Source organism: Mustelus asterias, chromosome 4 (assembly GCF_964213995.1).
Source record: "Mustelus asterias chromosome 4, sMusAst1.hap1.1, whole genome shotgun sequence".
Lineage (NCBI taxonomy): Eukaryota > Metazoa > Chordata > Chondrichthyes > Carcharhiniformes > Triakidae > Mustelus > Mustelus asterias.
The window spans coordinates 49284798-49308347 of record NC_135804.1 but is presented as its reverse complement, the minus strand read 5'-3'; the positions used below and the strand labels follow the sequence as shown (position 1 = coordinate 49308347).

General features: G+C 39.9%; 1 protein-coding gene across 6 annotated transcripts in view; it reads left to right on the top strand.

Annotated features, from left to right (window-relative positions):
- Nucleotides 1–23550, top strand: part of LOC144492665 (uncharacterized) — a 76645-nt gene that overhangs the window by 51460 nt on the left and 1635 nt on the right. For 5 of the 6 annotated variants that reach the window (XM_078210955.1, XM_078210951.1, XM_078210956.1 and 2 more), the window contains exons 11-18: nucleotides 5267–5653; nucleotides 8740–8880; nucleotides 11615–12817; nucleotides 13047–13134; nucleotides 17003–17158; nucleotides 20320–20424; nucleotides 22506–22636; nucleotides 22737–22785. In XM_078210955.1, the coding sequence (XP_078067081.1) occupies nucleotides 5267–5653; nucleotides 8740–8880; nucleotides 11615–12817; nucleotides 13047–13134; nucleotides 17003–17158; nucleotides 20320–20424; nucleotides 22506–22629 (2204 nt within the window). In that variant the 3' untranslated portion in view covers nucleotides 22630–22636; nucleotides 22737–22785. The remainder of the gene's footprint in view (nucleotides 1–5266; nucleotides 5654–8739; nucleotides 8881–11614; nucleotides 12818–13046; nucleotides 13135–17002; nucleotides 17159–20319; nucleotides 20425–22505; nucleotides 22637–22736; nucleotides 22786–23550) is intronic. The other variant, XM_078210953.1, reaches the window with a different exon arrangement.

Here is a 23550-nt window from a genome sequence, read left to right as displayed (position 1 = left end):
TAGACAGCCCATTAGTACTGTTGGATTTTAATTTTAATTCGGCAATTATGACACTTTCCAGGATTATATTTGGAAACATGTTATAGATTCCAAAAAGCAAACATCAGTATGGTTGATCATCATAGAAATCATAGAAACCCTACAGTACAGAAAGAGGCCATTCGGCCCATCGAGTCTGCACCGACCACAATCCCACCCAGGCCCTACCCCCATATCCCTACATATCTTACCCGCTAATCCCTCTAATCTACGCATCCCAGGACACTAAGGGGCAATTTTAGCATGGCCAATCAACCTAACCCGCACATCTTTGGATAATTACATTACTTGTTGCTTTACTTAATAGTATAGTATTCGGTACTGGGACTTTGAGGACAAATAGTCCCTTATCAAAGTCAGTTCTTTGTCAGTAATGAAAAGCTGAGACATGTTCTAAAAGTATCCAGTTGAATAAGATCTGTATGTTGATGCTGGGATTAATTAAGATGAACGAACTCAAAATCAAAAATATCTGTGTTATTTGCAGTTAACACACAAAAACCAACACGTTAATGACAGTGTCATCATGCTTTGGTAAGCTTAGAGACAACCAAGAATTTGAAAAAGTCTACATTAATTAGCTGATTCAAAGACGAGTCAGTTAATTAGAAATTTAATTTTGCAATCAATTTATTATTTTAATTTGGATAAACCATTTGGCATCATAGCACTTAGATTAAAGAGAAATAATGGAGTGCAAGTTGGACACACCAGTCCTGCCTCAAGACAGTATCAGTAATTCAAGACAATGATCAACAAAACCCACTTTTAACGCACAGTTCTAAATGCTCATTAATTTTATGTTATCACCGTTACAAAATAAATTGGTATTGAGATTTATTTCCCATCTTTGCTATGGGAATCTTGTTAACAGATAGATCTCCATTGCATCATGTTGCTCCATACTAGCTGGCGAATGTGTGAAAGCAGATTGATAAGCCGTTCTGCAGTTTCATGCAAGAATGACTAAAGAAACAAAACAATATTTTTGAAATATAAAGTTTTATTTCAGTTTTATTTATTACAATCACTTGTGCTTCCCTGCAGCTAAGTGGCTGTGGTATGGGGAGCTGCAGGAGCTCTATTTCTGGAAACTGTCTAAATGATTTATTCAAGTTGTCAGAAACTTTTTTTTGAAAATCTAGAAGTTACATCCTGATTTTCATACTGGTGTAATAGTGCAATTTCTCACCAAGATTGTTAAAGGAGGGTGGATTGACAGACTACTGGGGCATATCTGATAAGTATTTAACATTCCTTAAGCCACAAGTAAAGCAACAAGAATGAAGGTTTCACACCCACATAGTGGGGCACAGGGACAGCACCACCCATTGTTTTGAACCAACTTATACTGTTCTATTTTTGTTCAGCCTGTAAATATATGAGGGGTTTGTCATATAAAGAGAGATTGAACAGTTTAGACCTCTAATATCTAGAGTTTACAAGAATGTGTGGAGAGCTAATTGAGGTATATAAGATACTAAAGGGGATTGACAGTAAATATAGAGAGGGTGTTTTTGTTTCTTGTGGGACAATCTGGAATGAGAGGTCATTGTTTTAAATCTTCTACCCCTTATCCTAAAACTAAGATGAGGAGAAATTATTTCTCTCAAAGTGAACCACTACCTCAGTGTGGATGCTGGGACATTGAGTAAATATAAGGAGGAGATAGACAGATTTTAGATTAGTAATGGGTTGAAGGGTTATGGAGAACGGACAGGAAATTGGAGTTCAAGCTGAGACAAGATCATCCATGATCGTATTAAATGGCTTGAGGGGCTGAATTGCCTACTCCTGTTCCTAGTTCTTATGTTCTTAGTGACCAAAATACAAGACAGCTTTTGTGCATCGATATTTAAGTAATAGTACATGCCAGTAAGATTTGTTGCTTATTGCAGACTTATCTGTGGATTAGATGACAAATGTAAACCAGCTCTGAGATAATTAAGGCCTGGATTAATTAACCTGGTCTCACATGAGATACACCTTGGCTAGAGTGAAAATCCTGTTGGACGATTTTCTGACTTAGCCTGCTTGGCTTTGGTGAATATAACTTGTTTGGTTTACCTAATTATTTTTACAAATGGATTTTTAAGCAAAAATTCTGATTTACTTTTATATATTGACTGAATTAACTTTCTTCTAAATCGAATAGAGGAAAATTGAATTTCATGTCATTTCACTTTGTTGTACTCTTGTTTCATTCTCTCTCACAATGGTAATTATTGGGAGTATAACTATCAGAATGCTACTGTTGATGTACGTTCATCCAATCCAAAAAAGCAACCCTATGCCAAAATTGGGGAAATGTTGTTTTTAGTTTTCCCCCTAATAATGCATTGCAACTGAGAAACATTCCTCTTCACCAGTTGCTATTGCAAAGATGATGTCTAGATTTTCTACCAAATAATATAGAATGAACACAGGTTCATAACTGAGCACTGCACGTTATTTATTTTTCTTTAATCTTTCATGGGATGTGGGCATCGCTGGCAAAGTCAGTATTTGTTGCCCAACACCATAACATACAAGGCTGCGGATCAAGTGCTGGAAATTGGGATTCAAATAGATAGGTTCTTGATGGCTGGCATGATGGGCCAAAAGGCCTTTTTCTGTGCTGAAAGATCTATGACTCTAACTCTAATTGCCCTTGAATTGAACATTTCAGAGGACAGTTAAGAGTCAACTATGTTGTTGTGGATTTGGAGTCACATGTAGACCAGGCCAGTAGATTTCCTTCCCTAAGCAACGTAGGTGAACTAGAAGGGTTTTTACAACAATAAATGATTGTTTTGTGGTCATGATTACTGAGACCAGCTTTATATTCCAGATCTATTAATTAAATTTAAATTCCATCAGCTGTTGTGATGGGATTGAAAGCATATCCTCAAACCATTAGTCTGGGCCTCTGGATTACTATTTCAGTAATGTTACTACTATGCCACCATCTCCCCAAAGTGAGTTGTTGAGTAACCTATTCATAGGAATCTGGGATACTTGAGTAATTGCAACTAAGTTCTGAATCACAGAACATGTGATATGTAAAATAAAATTGCAAAATGTAGGATATATAAAACTAGTCTAGAAACACCAGCAAAATGAGGATAGATTGATGACACTTTTTCAGAACTTGGGCAGAATTCTGTTTAAAAAATCACCTGAAATGTTTGATTTGATTTGATTGATTTATTATTGTCACATGTATTAGTATAGAGTAAAAAGTATTGTTTCTTGCATGCTGTACAGACAAAGCATACCATTCATAGAGAAAGAAAGGAGAGAGTGCAGAATGGAGTGTTATAGTCATAGCTAGGGTGTAGAGAAAGATCAACTTAGTGCAAGGTAGGTCCATTCAAATGTCTGATGGCAGCAGGGAAGAAGCTGTTTTTGAGTGGGTTGGTATGTGACCTCAGACTTTTGCATCTTTTTCCCGACGGAAGAAGGTGGGAGAGAGTATGTTCGGGGAGCATGGGGTCCTTAATTATGCTGGCTGCTTTTCTGAGGCAGTGGGAAGTGTAGACAGAGTCAATGGATGGGAGGCTGGTTTGCGTGATGGACTGGGTTTCATTCACGACATTTTGTAGTTTCTTGCGGTCTTGGGCAGAGCAGGAGCCATACCAAGCTGTGATACAACTAGAAAGAATGTTTCAATGGTGTAAAAGTTGGTGAGAGTCGTAGCTGACATGTCAAATGTTGACGATCTTTTCTCTTTTCAGATGCTAATTGGCCTGATGTTTATTTTATTATTTTTGTTTCCATTCCAGATTTTCAGCATTTGCACTTTTCTAACTCTCAAATCATCTAAGCCAATTGGTCTTAAGTAATCTTTTCAGTATTCAATTTACATTTTTGATTTAATCTGCTTAGAAACTAACATCAAATCAGAGATCAGAATTATACAATATCTATTTACTGATTAATGAAACATAAAGTTAGCAATTTGTCTTGTGCAAAGAACCAGAAATCCTAAATGTTTGCCTTTTGGAGAAATAGCAGTGGTTCTGTAGCCATAGAACTTAACGTATTTTGTTGGTTAGTAACACAGCACGACAAATGGTCTCCAACAATATATTTTGATTTGTTAGGTCTTCTCTCATAGTGTACCTAACCTGAGCTTACATTGTAGAGCTCCTCTAATAGCTTGGAATTCAGAAAAAGCAGAGGATCACAAACCCATCATCCAATTTTACTTAAGTAAACATGCATACAAATTTCATTGCCATTATCTACAGCCATTCACGACAAACTTGTCTGTTGTTTTACTTGATTAAGCTCAGAGGATGTTGTTGAGGGCATTATACAACACACCAAGTTCAGAGATCTGGCCTGATGGTATACTTGATGAAAAAAACAATTATATGAAAAAGTGGTTCAAAACCAACCTATAGCAGTAAAGAATAATTGCCCATTGAAAGAGAAACATGTACTGAAACTGACACTTGACATTCACAACTCGCAAATATCTTGATTACCATTTCAAATGAAATTGATTTAAATGCAAGATCCAAGAAACCTGCCAAAATAAAAAGTTCAGCACAAAATTCCTTTTGGGTTCGAGAATTTAATATTTATCTAAGCCTAACAATGGCTTAAATTTGTGTTTTCAAGCGGGCTTGAGAGGTAGTGGGGGCAAAAGGAGGATCAAATCAGTTCTCTCCTTGCTTAATGTTCACATGCACTCCCAATAGATGCTGATCAATTTTGGAAAGCTTGGTTGGTTAATGGATTTTGGCAGTCCACTACCAGTGTTCTAGGATCAAACAATACACCAGGATTTGAATCTGGAACCTTCTAGTCTGCAGGGTTTAGCTACAGCCTTTACAAATTGAGCCACCATGGTTGCCTATCGTTTACAGTCTTATATTGAATAAAGGGTTTTGAAAAAGGATGGCCTGGGTGACTTATCTTCTGATTTTCTTTTCTTAAAATTGCTTTAATCTTCCCCAGGATAGATCAGTAACAGCATTGCTGAGGCCAAGTACTCACCTGGTAAAACTGTTGGCATGTATTAGCGATTTACCATTAGATTGCTGTACCATGTCCCCAGATAGTGATTATAACATGTTAACTTGTGTGAGTAATGATAGTTTCTGACAAAATAAAGTTGGTTCGAATTTGGTTTTAAATAGTTTTGACAAAAAAGTTAAATTCTTATGGTCTTGTCTTGTTGGTAGACTGACTTCCAAGCAATAAAGTAATGAGAAATGATTTTTCTTTCATGATTTAGAGAAACCATTCCCTGAAGTGCAGGATGCATCAAGTGACAGTACTGGGAAAGAGAAATCATGTTCACACACGCAGCAGGACAAACTTGCTGCTACTGTATTGTACACTTCACCGTGGCCCACAAAAAGTAATGGAATGAAGGCTGCTTCAGCAGGGACTGAAGAAATAACAAACGTATTTGGTTTGAACTCTGGGCTTGACCTAGAAAAAGAAATGGAATTATCAGTACCAGCTGAAGAAGAATCTGTAAAGATGGCCTACGCAGGAAGAACCAGCTCTCACTGTCTCATTAAAGAAAAGAATTTGACAGATACAGACCACCAGATAGATGACACTGCAGAGAAGCCCATGGAGGATCTGCAAGTGCATGAGGAGTCAATGGATCATGGTATTGCATTTCACTCATACTATTGTGTTATGATGTTTGCTGAAATTAACAATTAATTTTACATTAGTGAAGAGTCTATTAGAGCAATCTTCTCAGTTGAAAGTGTGCCGAATTATTTATTTCAATATTATCTTACCATTTGTTCCATATATTCTGCAAAACAGTTGTTATTGGTTCTCCTTGTAAAGATTACAACTGTTTTCTTTGCAACATTTTCATATAAATATTTTTCTGTGCCCGTATACTTTTTTCCCCTTATTCTCCAACAAAATACAGGAATTTTAATTTCTGTTTTACACTTGTATTTTACTGCCATTCTAAATGGCATCAAAACTACTGAACATAAATGGAGGTTGTAACTAATTTTTCTTTCTAAAACCTAATCACTAAACACTGAATTTCACACCTTGAGGAAAATGGGGAAAATGGGGGCTATTTGGTGGGGGGGTGGGGGGGGGTTGAATTCATAAATTTAGATTTTATTAGAAAATGGTATTTAGATTCATAACATTCTATTTGTGAATTGTGCAAAGTGTCAAGAAATCTCAAGTCATTATTGAATGGCAACAGCTTCCACATTGTCCTTTCTGGATTTGAATCCAGCATGGTAAATTGGGATAAGTCTCCTGTCTATAAAGTTGAAAGTGAACTCAGTTTGGTTAGTGCTAATCAATGCCAAGTGGATATAAATCCATAGCATACACAAATTGGCATGAAATGATGTTAAAATGACAATTCCACTCGGATCACAGGGCAAATTGACACGGCAGTCTGCTTTTAATTTTAAACTACTTAATTCAAACTGGAATAATTAAATTTTTGCTGTGTTAGCATTGCTTAATTCAAGTTATTGGATAATTTGATTTTTTGACACTAAATGACTGAATTATCAGTAGATTAATTTGTATTAAATTAGTAGTTAAGTAGGTCACGAAGTTTGCCTGTGTATGTCATTGATTTTGAGAAATTAATTTCTATGAATTGTTTTGAGGCAGTTCTCAGTTATAACAGATGAAATATTCAAATTTATTCTTGTTTTTCAATCAAATGTAGGGTTAATGCAAAATTAATTGGAAGGGAAACAACAAAAAGTGTAAGCACTAAATGAATATTTCATTAGAATGATTGCTGCTGTTTTTTCCTGAGTGACTTAATGAGTAAATGCACCAGCTGGTTTGGTGCTGTGTCATGGAGATCGCCAATGTGGATGTGGGCTGCTCTCAATTATGTAGCAGTGAGGCTTCAGAAAAGGCTGTTGCCCACACTCAGAGAGGGGAAAAATTAGTGAGGGTCCCAATCCTGATTTGTTATCCAGTACCCCAAGCTGGAGAATAGAGAGTAGCAACATGCTTTGAGTGATGGCAGTGATTGGTTTGATTGTGAGGCCCCTCGCATTTGAATAGCTTGCCAGCATTTTATCTAGACTCAGATCTTTTTTAGACTAGTCTAGGTCTTTTTTATTTAAGGTGCAAGAGCTGTGTCTCCATAAGTTTTATCTTCAGAAGATTATACATATATCAGAATGTCCCCAGAGTGCTTTCTAAATATTGGATTACTTTTCAAGTAGAATCAGTGCTATGTAGGCAAATGTAACAGCCAATTTGTACATGAGCTTCACAAGCAGCAAATGACAAAAAAGCAGATAATTTCTCTTTTCCTATGGTTGTGTTGGCTGAGGAAGGAATGTTGGTCAAGACACCAGAATAAATTCTTACTCTTCAAAAATGCTGCAGGAGCTGAGCTGGCAGACCGGGTTTCTGTTAGTGTCTCACCTGAAAGACAACACGTCCAATATTTGTCCAATACTGCAATGAGCGGCCTGACTGTCTCACCTCCTGAGATGAATGAGCATGGAGAAGCACTGGGCACAGTTCAAAGGTCAACCAGGTGGAGGGTGCCAAAAAGGAGATCAGTATTAATTGTATATTAAATTTTGCAGGTGGTGGGTATTAACTGGGGATTCGCTCGTGCCTCAATAAAAAGAAATGGACAGAAACTGGCTGTTGTGTGAGGAGGTGCATGTTTGTAATATGTATCTCTGTAATTAAACGCATATAGAAGTGCATAAAAATTGGCTCCAGTGCTAGCATTTGTGTGGCTTTCTGAAATCTAACATGGTAGCAGAGAATGGTTGCCTAAACATATATTCGTGGAATATTGGTCAGCATTTGTTGCCCTGAAACTGACTGTTCCCCTGATGCTCTTGAGAACATGGTGGTGAGTTGACTTCTTGAACCGCTGCAGTTCATCTGGTATCTGTACAGCTACTGTGCTTTTAGGAAGGGAGCTCTTAAAGTTTTGATCCAACAACATTGAAAGGATGACAATATAGTTCCAAATCAGGATGGTGTGTTGCTTGGAGGGGAAGTTGCAGATGGTGATCCCATGTGTCTGCTGCCCTTGTATTTCTAGGCTGTAAAGGTTGTGGTTTGGAAGATGCTGTCAAAGGAGGTTTGGTGAGTTGGTCCAATGCATCTTGTATATGGTATGCCAGTGATGGAGGCGGGAAAGACCAGATAATGCTTTTATCATGTTGATGGGGAGAATAATATTGGCAAGGACACTGGGGTTAGCGCCCTTGCCCCTCATCAAATTGCCATGGGATTTTCTGCATTAATCCGAGAGAGAAGAACAGGCTTCAGCTCGGTACTGCACTAGGTTTTGGAGTTTCTGGAGTGGGGCTTGAACCCATAACTTTTTGACTGAGGTAAGTGTGCTACTACCTGGGCCATGACTGACTGGTGTGGTTGTGCATGTATTAGTATTTGTGTGCAAGTATATTAGTCTTATTCCTTTTCAGTAAAATTTAATTGTTCACATTTTCTCAGTTTTTGATTATATATAACTTACATATCCTAAAGTCATGTTTTAGTCAAATTTACAATGCATTACTGTGAAATTTATTTGTTTGCTGTGTTAATGGTGATTTTAATTCAAACAGATTTAATGTCGTTCAAACAGTGGACAGTTTTTGCAAATGAATGTCTTGACAGTCATTTCGAGGTATTTTTATTTCAGAAATTCCAGACAACAGCTAGAAAATATAAAGCAATGTTTAAATTTTTGGTGTATGTTTTTCCCTTCAGGTATCCAGACAGAAGGAGGTGCCAAGGAGTACCAATCTGAGCATCGAGGATCAGAGTCAGCAGTTGGTACTCAGTATTCTGAAAGAACCAAAGCAGAAGAAGAAACAGCACATGATGATGAATATCAGGCTGATTATAAAGGTATAAAAGTGGAGACGTGAGATGAAAATAGTTAGCAAAATATTGACTCAATCGTTTTTTTAATTGAATCTAATCGAAAACTGATGTACTGAGATAAACAAATGCTCTTATCTCTGGCTGGTGCTTTACTGTTTAAGTCCTGTTCGAAGATGGAGGGTAACAAAACATTTAAAGCTCCTCAATAGGTGGTTTAGATTTTGATGTGTATTTTATTTGTTTGTTTTGCCATTAACCTTGGTCACTGACCCAAAACTCAATGAATTGTTTGTAAGGGGGCTGAGAACCCAGCTCCTTTGGACAGAATAAGACAATGCAGTTCATTAAGAAACTGCAGCAAGTTAACAGATTGCATATAGCAGAACAAAACTGAACTCGGGTACAAGAAGGACATATCCACTAGAGAAGGTTCTTCCAACTCTGAGGGAGAAATGGTGCCTTTAACCAGTGATCTCTGTCAGATGAGAATCAGATCAGCTGTAACTGTGGTGCTTTCCAAAGTCAAAACAGTACTGATATTCACTGCTGAGAATTACAAATGGATGCTTGAACGTGATATAAAAATACAGCTAATGCAAGTAGAGCTCCAGTCACTGAGAACAGAATTGAGGAGGAGGAAAAATTAGTAGTGAGAATATTTTCCAAATATCTGCAAGTTTATTCCACAAGTGACTTCATAATTTTCTCCAGGGGCCTATAGCTTCCAGGCCTTCATGACTCTTCCATCAGCAAGGACTCCTTGCTCTTTATGAACACAACACTATGGGTCCTATTTTACATTTTGATTCTAAGTGCTGGGCAGACTTGATTTTGATTTGATTTATTATTGTCACATGTATTAACATACAGTGAAAAGTATTGTTTCTTGCGCTATACAGACAAAACATATCATTCATAGAGAAGGAAACGAGAGAGTGCAGAATGTCGTGTTACAGTAATAGCTAGGGTATAGAAAAAGATCAACTTAATGCAAGGTAAGTCCATTCAAAAGTCTGACAGCAGCAGGGAAGAAGCTGTTCTTGAGTCGGTTGGTACATGACCTCAGACTTTTGTATCTTTTTCCCGACGGAAGAAGGTGGAAGAGAGGATGTCCGGGGTTCGTGGGGCCCTTAATTATGCTGGCTGCTTTGCCGAGGCAGCGGGAAGTGTAGACAGAGTCAGTGGAGGGAAGGCTGGTTTGTGTGATGGATTGGGCTACATTTCACGACCTTTTGTAGTTCCTTGAAACTGGGAGTGTTTCAGATCCGACCAGTTCTCAGGTGCCCCCATATGCACTCTGCCAGCAAGAATATCAACGATTCTGAATCGTGCTGCACAAGCCTGTGGGTGGGGCTTAACGCATCCAAAACCCTGTAGCTCTGACCGGCACCTCCAACTGCGCATGTGCAGATACAAAAATGAAAGAATGCTGCTTGCTTGCCACATCCATCCCGGGCCGGATACTGCCTCCCCCTGGCCCTCACAGACTTTCCGCCCCCACAACATTATTGACCCCCTTATCCAACGTCCCCGCCACCCAAACCAATCGCCGGCTCTTCCCCTCCCCACCAATCTCAAGCAGAGTGATTTCCCCCCTTCCCCTCCACTGATCACAGGCAGAGTGGCAGCGAAACCCCCCCCCCCTTACCCCCACTGATCTCAGGCAGAGTGGCAGTGTAGCCTCCCCCCCCCCCCCCCCCCAATCTCAAGCAGAGAGCCGTCGGACGCTCGGTACTTACCTCCTCGCTAACTGGAGCACCCAAATCGGACTTATATGGAGCATGTCTGTTTCGCGTTGATTTTGGACGGGCGAATGAAGTGGTAAAGAGGGAAGTGCCGGTAAAGTTGGGCGCGCAGCCCATTAAGTCATTTAAATGCATGCAAATACATTTAAATCGCCGTCGCCTCACGCCCAACTTTACCAAGTTCTCGCGCCCAAAAACGGGTGCAACGTGATGGTAAAATTGGGCCCTATGTCTTTACCTTTGGTTTGAAATACTTGTTGATCGTTTTCAATCTTAACATTTACATCACATCACAATGTGGGATCTTGCATATCTTAAATTTTAAGCTTTTCTAAATTACTGTATCTGGGCGATTATAGTTGAGTCACCAATGTATGTCTTTTAATCGGAAGTTTGTGATGGACACCCTACTCGAAGGTCTCTTGCAAAAGAAGAAAGCACGTATGTTCTTGTAACCAGTGACAGATTAATATTGGCATAGTGTGTGTTCTCAGCAAATCACCCATGGATAAAATGGGCCCCTTGGGATGAATTTGTTTTGAAAAGAGAGAGGCATTTAACAAAGCAATTACCTGTTTCATGATCTCAAAATCTATTGATGGCAGTTCAGTTTCAGCAACAAAAGAAATAGATGCAGGAGAAGACCATTTGCCGCCTTGAGCATCCTTTGCCATTCAATTAGATCATGATCTGATTATAGCCTTAACTTCACTTTTCTGCCTGCTCCCCATGATCTTTGATTTTTGATCTACAAGGGAGTCAAACTCAGCCTTGAATATATTGAATATATCCAGTCTCCATTGCTGTCTGGGGTAATGAGTTCCAAATATTAATGCCCTCCGAGAGAAGAAATTCATCTTCATCTCCGTGTTAAATGGGAGATGCCTTATTTTGAAACCATGCCCCCTAGTTCTAGATTCCCTAGTCATTTATTACAATATCTGAATGGAGTGGAAATGCAGTTAATGGAGTTTAAAGAAATTCAATATAGTGACTGTCTTTTTCATCCACAGAATTGGAGGTGGCCAGGGATGCTGAACAGAACTTTGCAACATTAGGTGGACAGGAGTCGGCTGCATTACGACACTCTGAAGGAGTGAATGAATTGGTGTTCGTTGATGAAATAGGGGATAAAGAAGTGGAAAGTGATGATGTGAATGATGAAAGAATGGAAGTTAAAAGTGTGGAATGTGATAAAGTGGATGATGAAAATACACAAGGTGAAGAAAGGGAGGAGGACGAAGGAGGGAGGGTGGATGACGAAGAAGGTGGGGAGGAGGACGAAGGAGGGAGGGTGGAGGACGAAGGAGGGAGGGTGGAGGACGAAGGAGGGAGGGTGGAGGACGAAGGAGGGAGGGTGGAGGACGAAGGAGGGAGGGTGGAGGACGAAGGAGGGAGGGTGGAGGACGAAGGAGGGAGGGTGGAGGACGAAGGAGGGAGGGTGGAGGACGAAGGAGGGAGGGTGGAGGACGAAGGAGGGAGGGTGGAGGACGAAGGAGGGAGGGTGGAGGACGAAGGAGGGAGGGTGGAGGACGAAGGAGGGAGGGTGGAGGACGAAGGAGGGAGGGTGGAGGACGAAGGAGGGAGGGTGGAGGACGAAGGAGGGAGGGTGGAGGACGAAGAAGGTGGGGAGGAGGACGAAGGAGGGAGGGTGGAGGACGAAGAAGGTGGGGAGGAGGACGAAGGAGGGAGGGTGGAGGACGAAGGAGGGAGGGTGGAGGACGAAGGAGGGAGGGTGGAGGACGAAGGAGGGAGGGTGGAGGACGAAGGAGGGAGGGTGGAGGTCGAAGGAGGGAGGGTGGAGGTCGAAGGAGGGAGGGTGGAGGTCGAAGGAGGGAGGGTGGAGGTCGAAGGAGGGAGGGTGGAGGTCGAAGGAGGGAGGGTGGAGGACGAAGAAGGTGGGGAGGAGGACGAAGAAGGTGGGGAGGAGGACGAAGGAGGGAGGGTGGAGGACGAAGAAGGTGGGGAGGAGGACGAAGGAGGGAGGGTGGAGGACGAAGAAGGTGGGGAGGAGGACGAAGGAGGGAGGGTGGAGGACGGAGGAGGGAGGGTGGAGGACGAAGGAGGGGATGATGGTGAATTTGATGATGAAAGAATGGAAGATGGTGACGAAGCCAGTGATGAAAGAATGGAAGACGACGAAGGCACTGATGAAGAAGAACATGATGAAGTGGCCATGGTAGACAACAGTGAATATGAAGAAGATGATAGTAAAGGTAAAATCACGAAAATTGTGATGCAGTCTTGTCTCTGTCTGACAAATTGGTGTAATCCAAATGGAAGCATTAAGGTCTTCCAGATTTTGATTGCCTTCAACTAGTATTCAAAATTGATTATTTATGCTGTTTTAGTTTGTGTAAAAGATTATTTGTTTAATCTAATATCTATTTTTTATTTCTTTCTGAATATGAAAAATTGATCTGGAATCTTGCTTTGTTCTAAAAGTGAGACCACCTTTCCAGCAGAGTGAGAAGGTATTCAAATCCTCTCCATTACTGACCACACCACACTTTCTCAAGATATTGGGTAGCAAGTAAGTAACAAGTACAATACTTCATCATCATAAGATATCTAGACATTGTCCAGAAATGTTTCTAGCACAAAGCATTTTTGATTACAGACTTACTCCGTTTATCTTTACAGCTTGGGAAACATGCTCTGCTTAGATATTTCAAATAATTATTAATTTAAATATTATAATTCAAAAATTACTGGAAATTTAACAAGTGAGTTTGCAAGTTTAAGGTGTCTCAAATTAGAAATGTCAGCAAGTAATTCAGCCTATCACATTGGCCTGATTGTTTAGATCCTCCTTCAAAATCTTTTTTCTTCAGTCTTGTCCTTATGCTAAGTGCTTACTCTTTTACTGAAATAAATGTTGAATGGAAAATCATCATTTGTTTTAAAAAAGTGTTGAAATTGTTGTGCTATTGCCTGCTGCATGAGTCTGAGAGACCTGGAAATCTTACAGTGGACGAAAGTCAGCTGCAGCACAAAACTCTAATGGAGCTGACTTCAATGAAATGGGTGGTTTAAAAATTGTTCATTTTTATTCTGGGGTGGCTTTAGGCCATGATATATTGCCTGGTTTTATGAATATAATATCTCTACACATCTCCCCTCAACCCTGAGAATCTCTTCTTTTTTAAATTTGGTTATTGTTGTCTTCAATCTCCTGTCTTTGCCCTCATCTCCCACCTCATAAGAAAGAATACATTGACAGATCCACTCCTCTGATAGCTTTATTTCTTGGTTTAATAGCTATTGTGTTGAGCAGTGTGGAGCAGAATATTTTAGGTTCAATCCCATGTCTTTGCTGAATCGGCTGATCTCAACCAGGATTATGCTGGAACACTACATTTGGTGCCAGTGCTACTGAAGACGTAATGAAAATCATCCATAGCTTCAGTTTCCTGATGGAAATGTTTCCTGGAGGTTAGAGAACCTTTTTTGAATATGAGAATAGGTTCATTTGTGTTTTTTTCTGTCTTTACAATTTCACTTGTGGTTAAAATTCGATTTATTAACTATCAGTAGAATCTTGTGTCACGCAGAATTTGATCTTTAAGTAAGTGCTTATTGTGATCATTTAAAATCTGCTGATAATTCTTGCTTGTGCTCAATGCAAGGCACAGGCTGGCATGAAATTCCTATGAATGAAAACTTGACTAGGTACATAGATATCTAGAGTAATGGGTCTTTGGGGGAAACAGAATGATTCCAGTACAGAAGGCCATTTGGCCTGTTAAAGCTAGGCCAGCTCTCTGCAAGAACAACTTAGCCAGCTGCATGTTAGCATGTAACCGGTGACAACTTTGATTGGATGTAATGTGACCAACGGGAGCAAGATGTAAGGGTCAGCTGACCCAGTAAAACATGGAACCAATTACAGAGTGATGTGATAGTCAGCTGACCAGCTGATTCTCTATAAATAAGGAACTATGTAGAATTGTGGGTAGCTTGGAGTGACCCAGGGCGAGGCCCCATGTTTGGAGTAATGATGTTTCTTTATTAAACCCTTTCTTTGATTTATAAGTTGGAGTAAGTTTTGTTGTATTTTCATTGGCTGCATTTTGAAGAGTTCCTTCTGAAGAAACACTGCATTCCTCACCCATCTTTCAGTAGTCCAGGAATATTTCTCTTTTGGGTGTTTACCCAGATTCCTTTTGAAAGCCACATTTGAATCTGCCTCTTCAAGCAGACACTCGCTGCTAAAAATATTTTTCCTCCTAAACAAGGAGCCCTTTTATCATTGGATATTAAAACAGAACATTTATTTAGCTTTTTCACAACATCAGAATGCTCCAAAGAGCTTACCTATAAGATAGTGATTAAATAATCTGTTTCAGTGATGTTGTTTGAAACATAAATATTGGCCAGAATAAAAAAAACAATCAGAATAAGCACTGGAAATAGTATGGGATAACATCACACACTTGAAATTTCTGGCTAATAGGAAAATACCATGTTACAAACTATTGGATTAAAATATGTGGCGATAGCTCTCTGTCTCTCTACTTTTCTCACATCAACAAAGTCATTGCAAAATATTATTTGTAAATATTTACCAGTGTCGTAATCAGCCTCCATTGGCTCAAGCTGGCAGGCAGCCAATGTCACTTATGCTAGTTCATGAAGGTGTAATTTGGATTTCCAGAAAGTCTGTATGCTGTGGATTTAACCCTTTGTGAACTAAAGTTAACTTAATAGTAATATCTTAATGTGAAGTACTGAAAGTTCATTCGAGACGAATCGCTAAAATCTCACAACATTAGAATGAACCAAGAACGCTAACAATGTCCTGGCTATACTGCTGAAGACGTGCTGTAGCCACACATTTAGCAAAGCAATTTTGATAGAGCTAAAACACTGACATTTACACAACAATATGAAGAATTACTCAGGTATGTCCTGTCCACAAAAAGCAGGACAAATCTTACCTGGCCAGTTACCACCATGATAGCCTACTCACAATTATCAACAAATTAATGGAAAGAGTCATTAATAATAATTAAGACTATCAAGTGACACTCATCAATAACCTGCTCACCAATGCTCACATTGGATTTCACCAGGGCTACTCAGTTCCAGACCTCATTTAAAATCTTGGTCTAAACATGGACAAAGGAACTGAATTCAAGAGGTGAAGTGAGTGTGTCTCCCCTTGACATCGAGGTAGCATTTGACTAAGTGTGACATCAAGAAGCCCTTGTAAAATTGTCAATCAGGCATAAAATTCTCCACTGGCTTAAGAATTGTACGTTATGCAAAGAAAAATGATTGTGACAGTTGAAAGAGGCTGGGTATTCTGTGACAAGTCACTCATCTAACTCCCCATATTCTATCTACAAGACACAGGTTAGCAATGTGATAGTATGTTCTCAGTTGCTTAGATCCGTGCAGCTCAAACAACATTCAAGAAACTCAACACCAAGACAGAGCAACCCCCTTGATTGACAGTCCATCCATTGCCTTAAATACTACTACTGACTCACTGTGGCTGCAGTTTATACAATCTGCAAGATGCAATGCTGTAACATGTCAAGGATTCCTCAACTGCACCTCCAACTCTCAATCTCTACCACCTAGAGGAACAAGAACAGCAGATGCATGGGAACATCATCACATCCAAGTTCCCCTCAAATCCACCCAAGCTGACTTGGAAATATATCGCCATTCCGTTGTTGTCTCTGGGTCAAAATCCCTACTTAACACTGGGAGTACCTACATCACGTGGACTGCAGATCAAAAACGTGATCCATCACCATCTTCTTAGGCCATTAGAGATGGGAAATAAATGCTGACCTTGTCAATGGCATCCATATGTCATGAGCAAATATGTTTTTCAAAAATGGGGCGGGGAGGGCTCCTACTGGTTAAAAGAAAAGCCCCCAACAATTTTGACAGTTTAACTAGCTTTTCCTTGAATAGAATGAGTCAATAAACAAATCTTTGGCTTTCCATCTGTCTGAGAAAGGAGATACTGTGTAGAAGCTTGGTTGGTCCTCTAATGGAGAGTGGTATGCTTATTACTTAGTTTGTACGTTTTGCAGGACATTTTGGAATAGATTCAAATTCACTAAATTTTGTCTATTCATATTTTGTGTAATAATAAACCAGCTTATTGACTTAATAGAGTATTCACTGAAAGGTTAGAGAAGTATTTGTGAGGAAAAATTGAGATTCTACAACAAGGGGGTCCCCTGGTCATAGCTATTTTGGGAGTCTTGAATTTAAGGACTCTGCTTACAACAGTGGTTAGTGACACTGAATCCAACTGAACAACCTGAAATACGCATTTGATTTCAAAATCTAGTTTCTAACGGATGGTTATAAATCTGTTATAAAATCAATGAACCAGTTGCTTATCCAAAATTAAATCTTGTATCTGTTATTAACAGGGCACAGAAACCACTTGTGAAGGTAAAGCAGCATCCAAAAAAACCAACCCAAAAACGAAAGAAAACAATTTTGCCAAACAGCTTTGTAAAGTCTGTGTTTACTCACTATGCCAAAATGAGAGTGAAAAAGGAAACATTTGCAGTGGTTGAACAATGGTAAGTGGTAGTTTCATCATGCAAATTAAAGCAAATCATTTTGAAGTACAAATCTTCCAAACAGTAATTTCAGTAATGCAGTATAAGCACCAACAACTTGTATTTATATGTCTTTAACATAATATCCCAAGATGCTTCACAGAGGCAATATAAAATAAAATATGACACCGAGTCGCACAGATATTTGGGCAGTTGACCATAAGATTGGTTAAAGAGGTTGGTTTTAAGAAGTGTCTTAAAGGAGGAAAGATGGGAGAGGTTTAAGGGGGGAATTCAAAGTATAAACCTTCATGTGAAGGCCAAAAATGGACAAGAAGCAAGAATTAGAGGATTGTAGTTACTTCGAAATGTTGTGAGATTGGAATAGATTACAGAGAAAGGGAGGACCCAGGTCATGGAGGAATTTGGAAGCAAAGGTAAGAATTTTAAAATCATGGTGCTACTTAACTAGGAGTCAGCTTAGGTCAGTGAGAGTGAACCCACGTGATATCAAGAAATGGCAGATGCACTGAATACTGCAAAGACTATTGGCCCTGACAACAATCCAGCAATAGTACTAATGTCATGTGCTCCAGAACAAGCTGTGCCCTTAGCCAAGCTTCCCCACGGCACCATGTCCGCAGCACGAAACTCTGCTTCTCATGATGAGAATTCTTCTAGAATCATTCAAGTTGGAATAAGAAAGAGTCAGCCTGCTCGTAAAACTGATAGTAAAAGTTTTTACAAATATATAAAAAGGAAAGGAGTAGCTAAAGTAAATGTTGGACCCATAGAAGACGAGAAGGGGGATTTAATAATGGGAAACGAGGAAATGGCCGAGGCCTTAAACAAGTTTTTTGTGTCGGCCTTCACGGTAGAGGACACAAATAGCTTACCGAAAATTGACGGTCGTGGAACTGTAGGGGGTGAGGTCCTTAAAACGATTACTATTACTAAAGAGGTAGTGCTTGGTAGGCTAATGAGACCAAAGGTAGACAAGTCCCCGGGCCCGGATGGAATGCATCCCAGGGTACTGAAAGAAATGGCAGAAGTAATAGCAGATGCATTGATTGTAATTTATCAAAATTCGCTGGACTCTGGGGAAGTGCCGGCTGATTGGAAAACAGCTAATTTGACGCCACTGTTTAAAACAGGAGGTAGACAAAAGGCGGGTAACTTCAGGCCAGTTAGCTTAACGTCCGTAGTTGGGAAATTGCTGGAATCCATCATTAAAGAAGAAATAGCAGTTCACCTGGAAAAAAAATGGTTCGATCAAGCAGACGCAGCATGGATTCATGAAGGGAAAGTCGTGTTTGACGAATTTACTGGATTTTTATGAAGATGTAACGAGTGCAGTTGACAGAGGGGAACCGGTGGATGTGGTGTTTTTAGATTTCCAGAAGGCGTTCGATAAGGTGCCTCACAAAAGGTTGCTGCAGAAGATTAAGGTACACGGAGTTGGGGGTAAAGTGTTAGCGTGGATTGAGGATTGGCTATCTAACAGGAAGCAGAGAGTTGGAATAAATGGGTGCTTTTCTGGTTGGCAGTTGGTGACCAGTGGCGTGCCGCAGGGATCGGTGCTGGGGCCTCAACTGTTTACCATATACATAGACGATCTGGAGGAGGGGACCGAGAGTAGGGTAACAAAGTTTGCAGATGACACAAAGATGAGTGGGAAAGCGAATTGCGTGGAGGATGCGGAAAGTCTGCAGAGAGATTTGGATAGGCTAAGTGAGTGGGCGAGGATCTGGCAGATGGAGTATTACGTTGGTAAGTGTGAGGTTATCCACTTTGGAAGGAATAATAGTAAAATGGGCTATTATTTAAATGGTGAAAAGTTACAACATGCTACTGTGCAGAGGGACCTGGGGGTCCTTGTGCATGAATCGCAAAAATTCAGTTTGCAGGTGCGGCAGGTGATCAAGGCGGCAAATGGAATGTTGGCCTTTATCACGAAGGGGATGGAGTATAAAAGCAGGGAGGTCTTGCTGCAATTGTACAAGGTACTGGTGACGCCGCAACTAGAGTAGTGTGTGCAATTTTGGTCCCCTTATTTGCGAAAGGATATATTGGCCTTGGAGGGAGTACAGAGAAGGTTCACCAGGTTGATATCGGAGATGAGGGGGTTAGCTTATGAGGAGAGATTGAGTAGATTGTGCCTGTACTCGTTGGAGTTTAGAAGGCTGAGGGGAGATCTTATAGAGACATATGAGATAATGAAGGGGCTCGACAGGGTAGAGGCAGAGAGATTCTTTCCACTTAGAAAGGGAACAAGAACTAGAGGACACAGCCTCAAAATAAGGGGGAGTCAGTTTAGAACAGAGTTGAAGGGGAATTTCTTCTCAGAGGGTAGTGAATCTCTGGAATTCTCTGCCCATTGAAGCAGTGGAGGCTACCTCGTTAAATATGTTTAAGTCACAGGTAGATAGATTTCTGATCAATAAGGGAATTAAGGGTTATGGGGAGCAGGCGGGTAAATGGAACTATACCACCATCAGATCAGCCATGATCTTATTGAATGGCGGGGCAGGCTCGAGGGGCTAGATGGCCTACTCCTGCTCCCATTTCTTATGTTCTTATGTACTCAGACTGGCTCTGTGACAGACATGCTTGTACAGCTAGAAAATTGCCATCTATCTGACAGTGTTGAAAACTGCCAGGTATGCCCTGTCCACAAAAAGCAAGATAAATTCAACCTAGCCAGTTAGTCAGTCTACCCTCTACCATCAGCAAAGTGATTGAAGGGGTTGTTGATGCTGCACTTATTCAGAAATAACCTGCTCAGAGACTCATCTGGCCCACTGACCACAAGCTGGGCAAACCTGCCTTAGAGGAAGTTTACCTGTTGGGTTAGAGAAACAGAGGGTTTCAGAGGTAGCTGATCAGATGGTCTCAACTTTGCTGGTAAATCCATGAGCACTTCGCACATTTTTGGAGGCGAGAATGGAGAAGACAGAGAGGGTTAATAAGACAGTTTGTAGTACAGAAAATAATCCAGGAGTTAATTTTACATTCTAGGATTATACTGGAATGGTGTGCAGTTTTAGAAGGCGAGAGCTGGACTCAACAGTGCTTTAAGTGGTTTTGCAGATTTTGCAGTGAATAGCTAAATGAGGTTATTTGAGCGAGAAATTTCTATATCTATTGTGGGTATAACAAATACTACCTTTTTTTTAACGCAGCTTGGAATTGTATTTCGAACAGCTTTGTGATGATGTTGACGTGTACAGCAAACATGCTAAAAGAAGGACTGTTGAAAAAGAAGACTTGGAACTTCTAATGAAAAGGTGAGAGTTCAAATGAAGTCACAAACAGTAAGTCCACCACATCATATTTAATACACTTTTAATCAGCAATTTTTTTTATTATTTCATGGGACATGGGCATTGCTGGCTAGCCAGCATTTATTGCCCATCCCTAGTTGCCCTTGGAGGGCAGTTGAGAGTCAATTATATTGCTGTGACTCTGGAGTCGCATGTAGGCTAGACCGGGTAAGGACAGCAGATTTCCTTCCCTAAAGGACTTTAGTGAACCAGATGGGTTTTTCTGACAATCGACAATGGTTTCATGGTCATCAGTAGATTTTTAATTCCAATTATTTTTTACTGAATTCAAATTCCACCACCTACCGTGGCGGGATTTGAACCCAGGTTCCCAGAACATTAGCTGAGTTTCTGGATTAATAATCTAGCGATGATACCACTAGGCCATCTCCTCCCCATTAGTTCCATTAGATATGTAATGATATTATAAGGGTTATTAAGGATTAGTTTAGAGAAGAGACAATTGTTTGCATTGTTTGCAACAACAGTTAATCTCTTGGGATTTGCAACACCCATCCTTTTCATAGAATCATAAAATCCCTACAGTACAGAAGGAGCCATTCAGCCCATCATGCCCGCACTGACGACCAAATCCCATCATGATGGTGCCATGTATTAACCCTACTAATCCCCCCTGACTCTAAGGGCCAATTTAGCATGGCCAATCAACCTAACCTGCACATTTTTGTGGGAGGAAACCGGAGCACCCAGAGGAAACCCACGGAGAACGTACAAACTCCACGCAGACTATCACCCAAGGCCGGAATTGAACCTGTGAGGCAGCAGTGCTAACCACTGTGCCGCAGATTGTTAACTAACCATTTTCTCCAACTGGACATTAGCAGCCCTAATATGCAAGTCAGTTTTTTGCCAGAAAAAACAATTTAAGAGACCAGACTGCATTTACAGCCATTGGCTGATACCAGTGGTTTATGTTTTGTATTGGACATGCAGACTTCAATGACTATTGAAGATGCGTAGGTTAGAGGGATTAGCGGGTAACTGTGTAGGGATATGGGGGTAGGGCCTGGGTGGGATTGTGGTCGGTGCAGACTCGATGGGCCCAGTGGCCTCTTTCTGCACTGTATGGTTTCTATGATTCTAATTATGCAAAGTTTAAAGGTAAACTTCCTGTTCAGAATCTTTACAACTTTCAAACATAACTTGGTTTGTGACCTTCAACATAAGCATGTTCATCATGAATATTTTCAAAGCAAATTTGTGGGGAAATAGTGGTCTAGTGCTAATATTAGTTGACTAGCAATCCAGAGGTCCAGGCTAATATCTTGGGGCATGAGTTCAAATCCTAACCTGGCAGCTGCTGGAATTTAAATTCAATGAATTGATAAAATTTGGAATATCTGAAAAGTTAGTCTTGGTAAAGGTACCATGAAATTATCAATATACTTAACCCAGCTAGTATGCTAATGGCCTTTAAGGAAATCTGCTAATCTTACTTGGTTTGGCCTACAGCTGTATGATTGACTCTTTACTGTTCTCTGAGATGGCCCAGCAAGCCATGCAGATGAAAAGAAATTGGGGATAAGCAACAAATGTATGGCAGCAACACCCACTTTCCAATAAACAGCAAAAAACTTAGTTGGGGCTATAAAGCACTTTGGAATATCCTGATGTCATGAATGGCACATAAATTAAGTCTTATTTTTTAATGAGTGCAAACATTCCTTCCCACGCAGTTGCATACAATTTTGTAAAGTTATAACTATATTGTGAACAGTAAGTACAAGCAGTGTGTCTTCATATTTTTAAAAAATCTGTTCTGTAGAATGATCATTTAGATTTGAAACATTAACTCTGTTTCACTTCACAAATCCTGCCAGACCTGCTGCATTTATCCGACATTTTCTGTTTGTTTTTATTTCAATTTTACAGCATCTGAGTATTTTGCTTTTATTAAAAAAACCTAAAGTTCTTTTTGAAATGGATTGTGGAAGAAAGACAAAATTCTAAGCTGATCTGATAGAATACAACTGAGATCCATATATTAAATTTGTTGTTAAATTATTGTGTTTTCTGGTCCTTAGGCAAGGGTTTGTGACTGCCAAGGCACCCTTGAATGTATTGATAGAACACCATCTACCTATGGAATGCAGAGAAAAACTAATTCCAATGGCTGTCAGTGGGAGTAAGATCATTCCCAAAAAATAAATACTGTGTACGTATAATGTCTCATCAAATGTATTGTTTTTATTTGCCAAATTAGAAGGATGAAGTCCTAATGTAAATGTTTATGCCATTTTTTATTGACTTTACAGACTTGCACGAGCTGTTGTTTTGTAGGATCTCTTCATTAAGGAAAACATGGTGAGGCGGCATTGGATCTTATCAATTTTAAAACCTATTGTGCTTGATGAATCCAATTGATATTTTTGATGAAATAACAAGGTTGATACAGGGAATGCAATGAATAATGTCTGTATGGATCTTAAGAAACCATTTGACAAAGTAATATATAAGAGACAAGTTAAGAAAATTGAGGCTCCTGGTATAGGAGAATCAGTATCAGCTTGGAGAAAAGAATTGGCTTAAGGACAGAAAAAGCAAATTGTTGTAGATGGTTGTTTTTCAGACAGGAGGTTGGTAGAGCACTGTTTTTTTGTGATATAAATTACTTGGATATTGGAAAAAGGTAAAATTTTAAAATTAGCTGATTATATCAAACTTGGAAGTGTGGCAGAAAATGAGGATGATACCAATCAGCTGCAATAGGACATAGGCTAGTAGAATGGACCGATGGAATTTAATAAGATAGAAGTGTGAGGTGATGCATTTTGACAGAAGGGATAGGGCGAGTCAATATGGACTTAATAGCACAATTCTAAAGAATGTGCAGGGACAGAGGTTCACCTGCATAGATCTTTGAATGTGGCAGGACATATTGAGAGTGTGGTTCACGAGGCATGTGGGATCTTGGGCCTCATAAATAGAGGCATTGAGTACAAAAGCAGGGAGGTTATGCTGAACTTTTATAAAGCTCTGGTTAGTCTATAAATATTGTGTTCAGTTCTGGACATGACATGTTAGGAAGGATGTGAGCATCCTTGAAAGGGTGATCAGGAAATTTAGCAG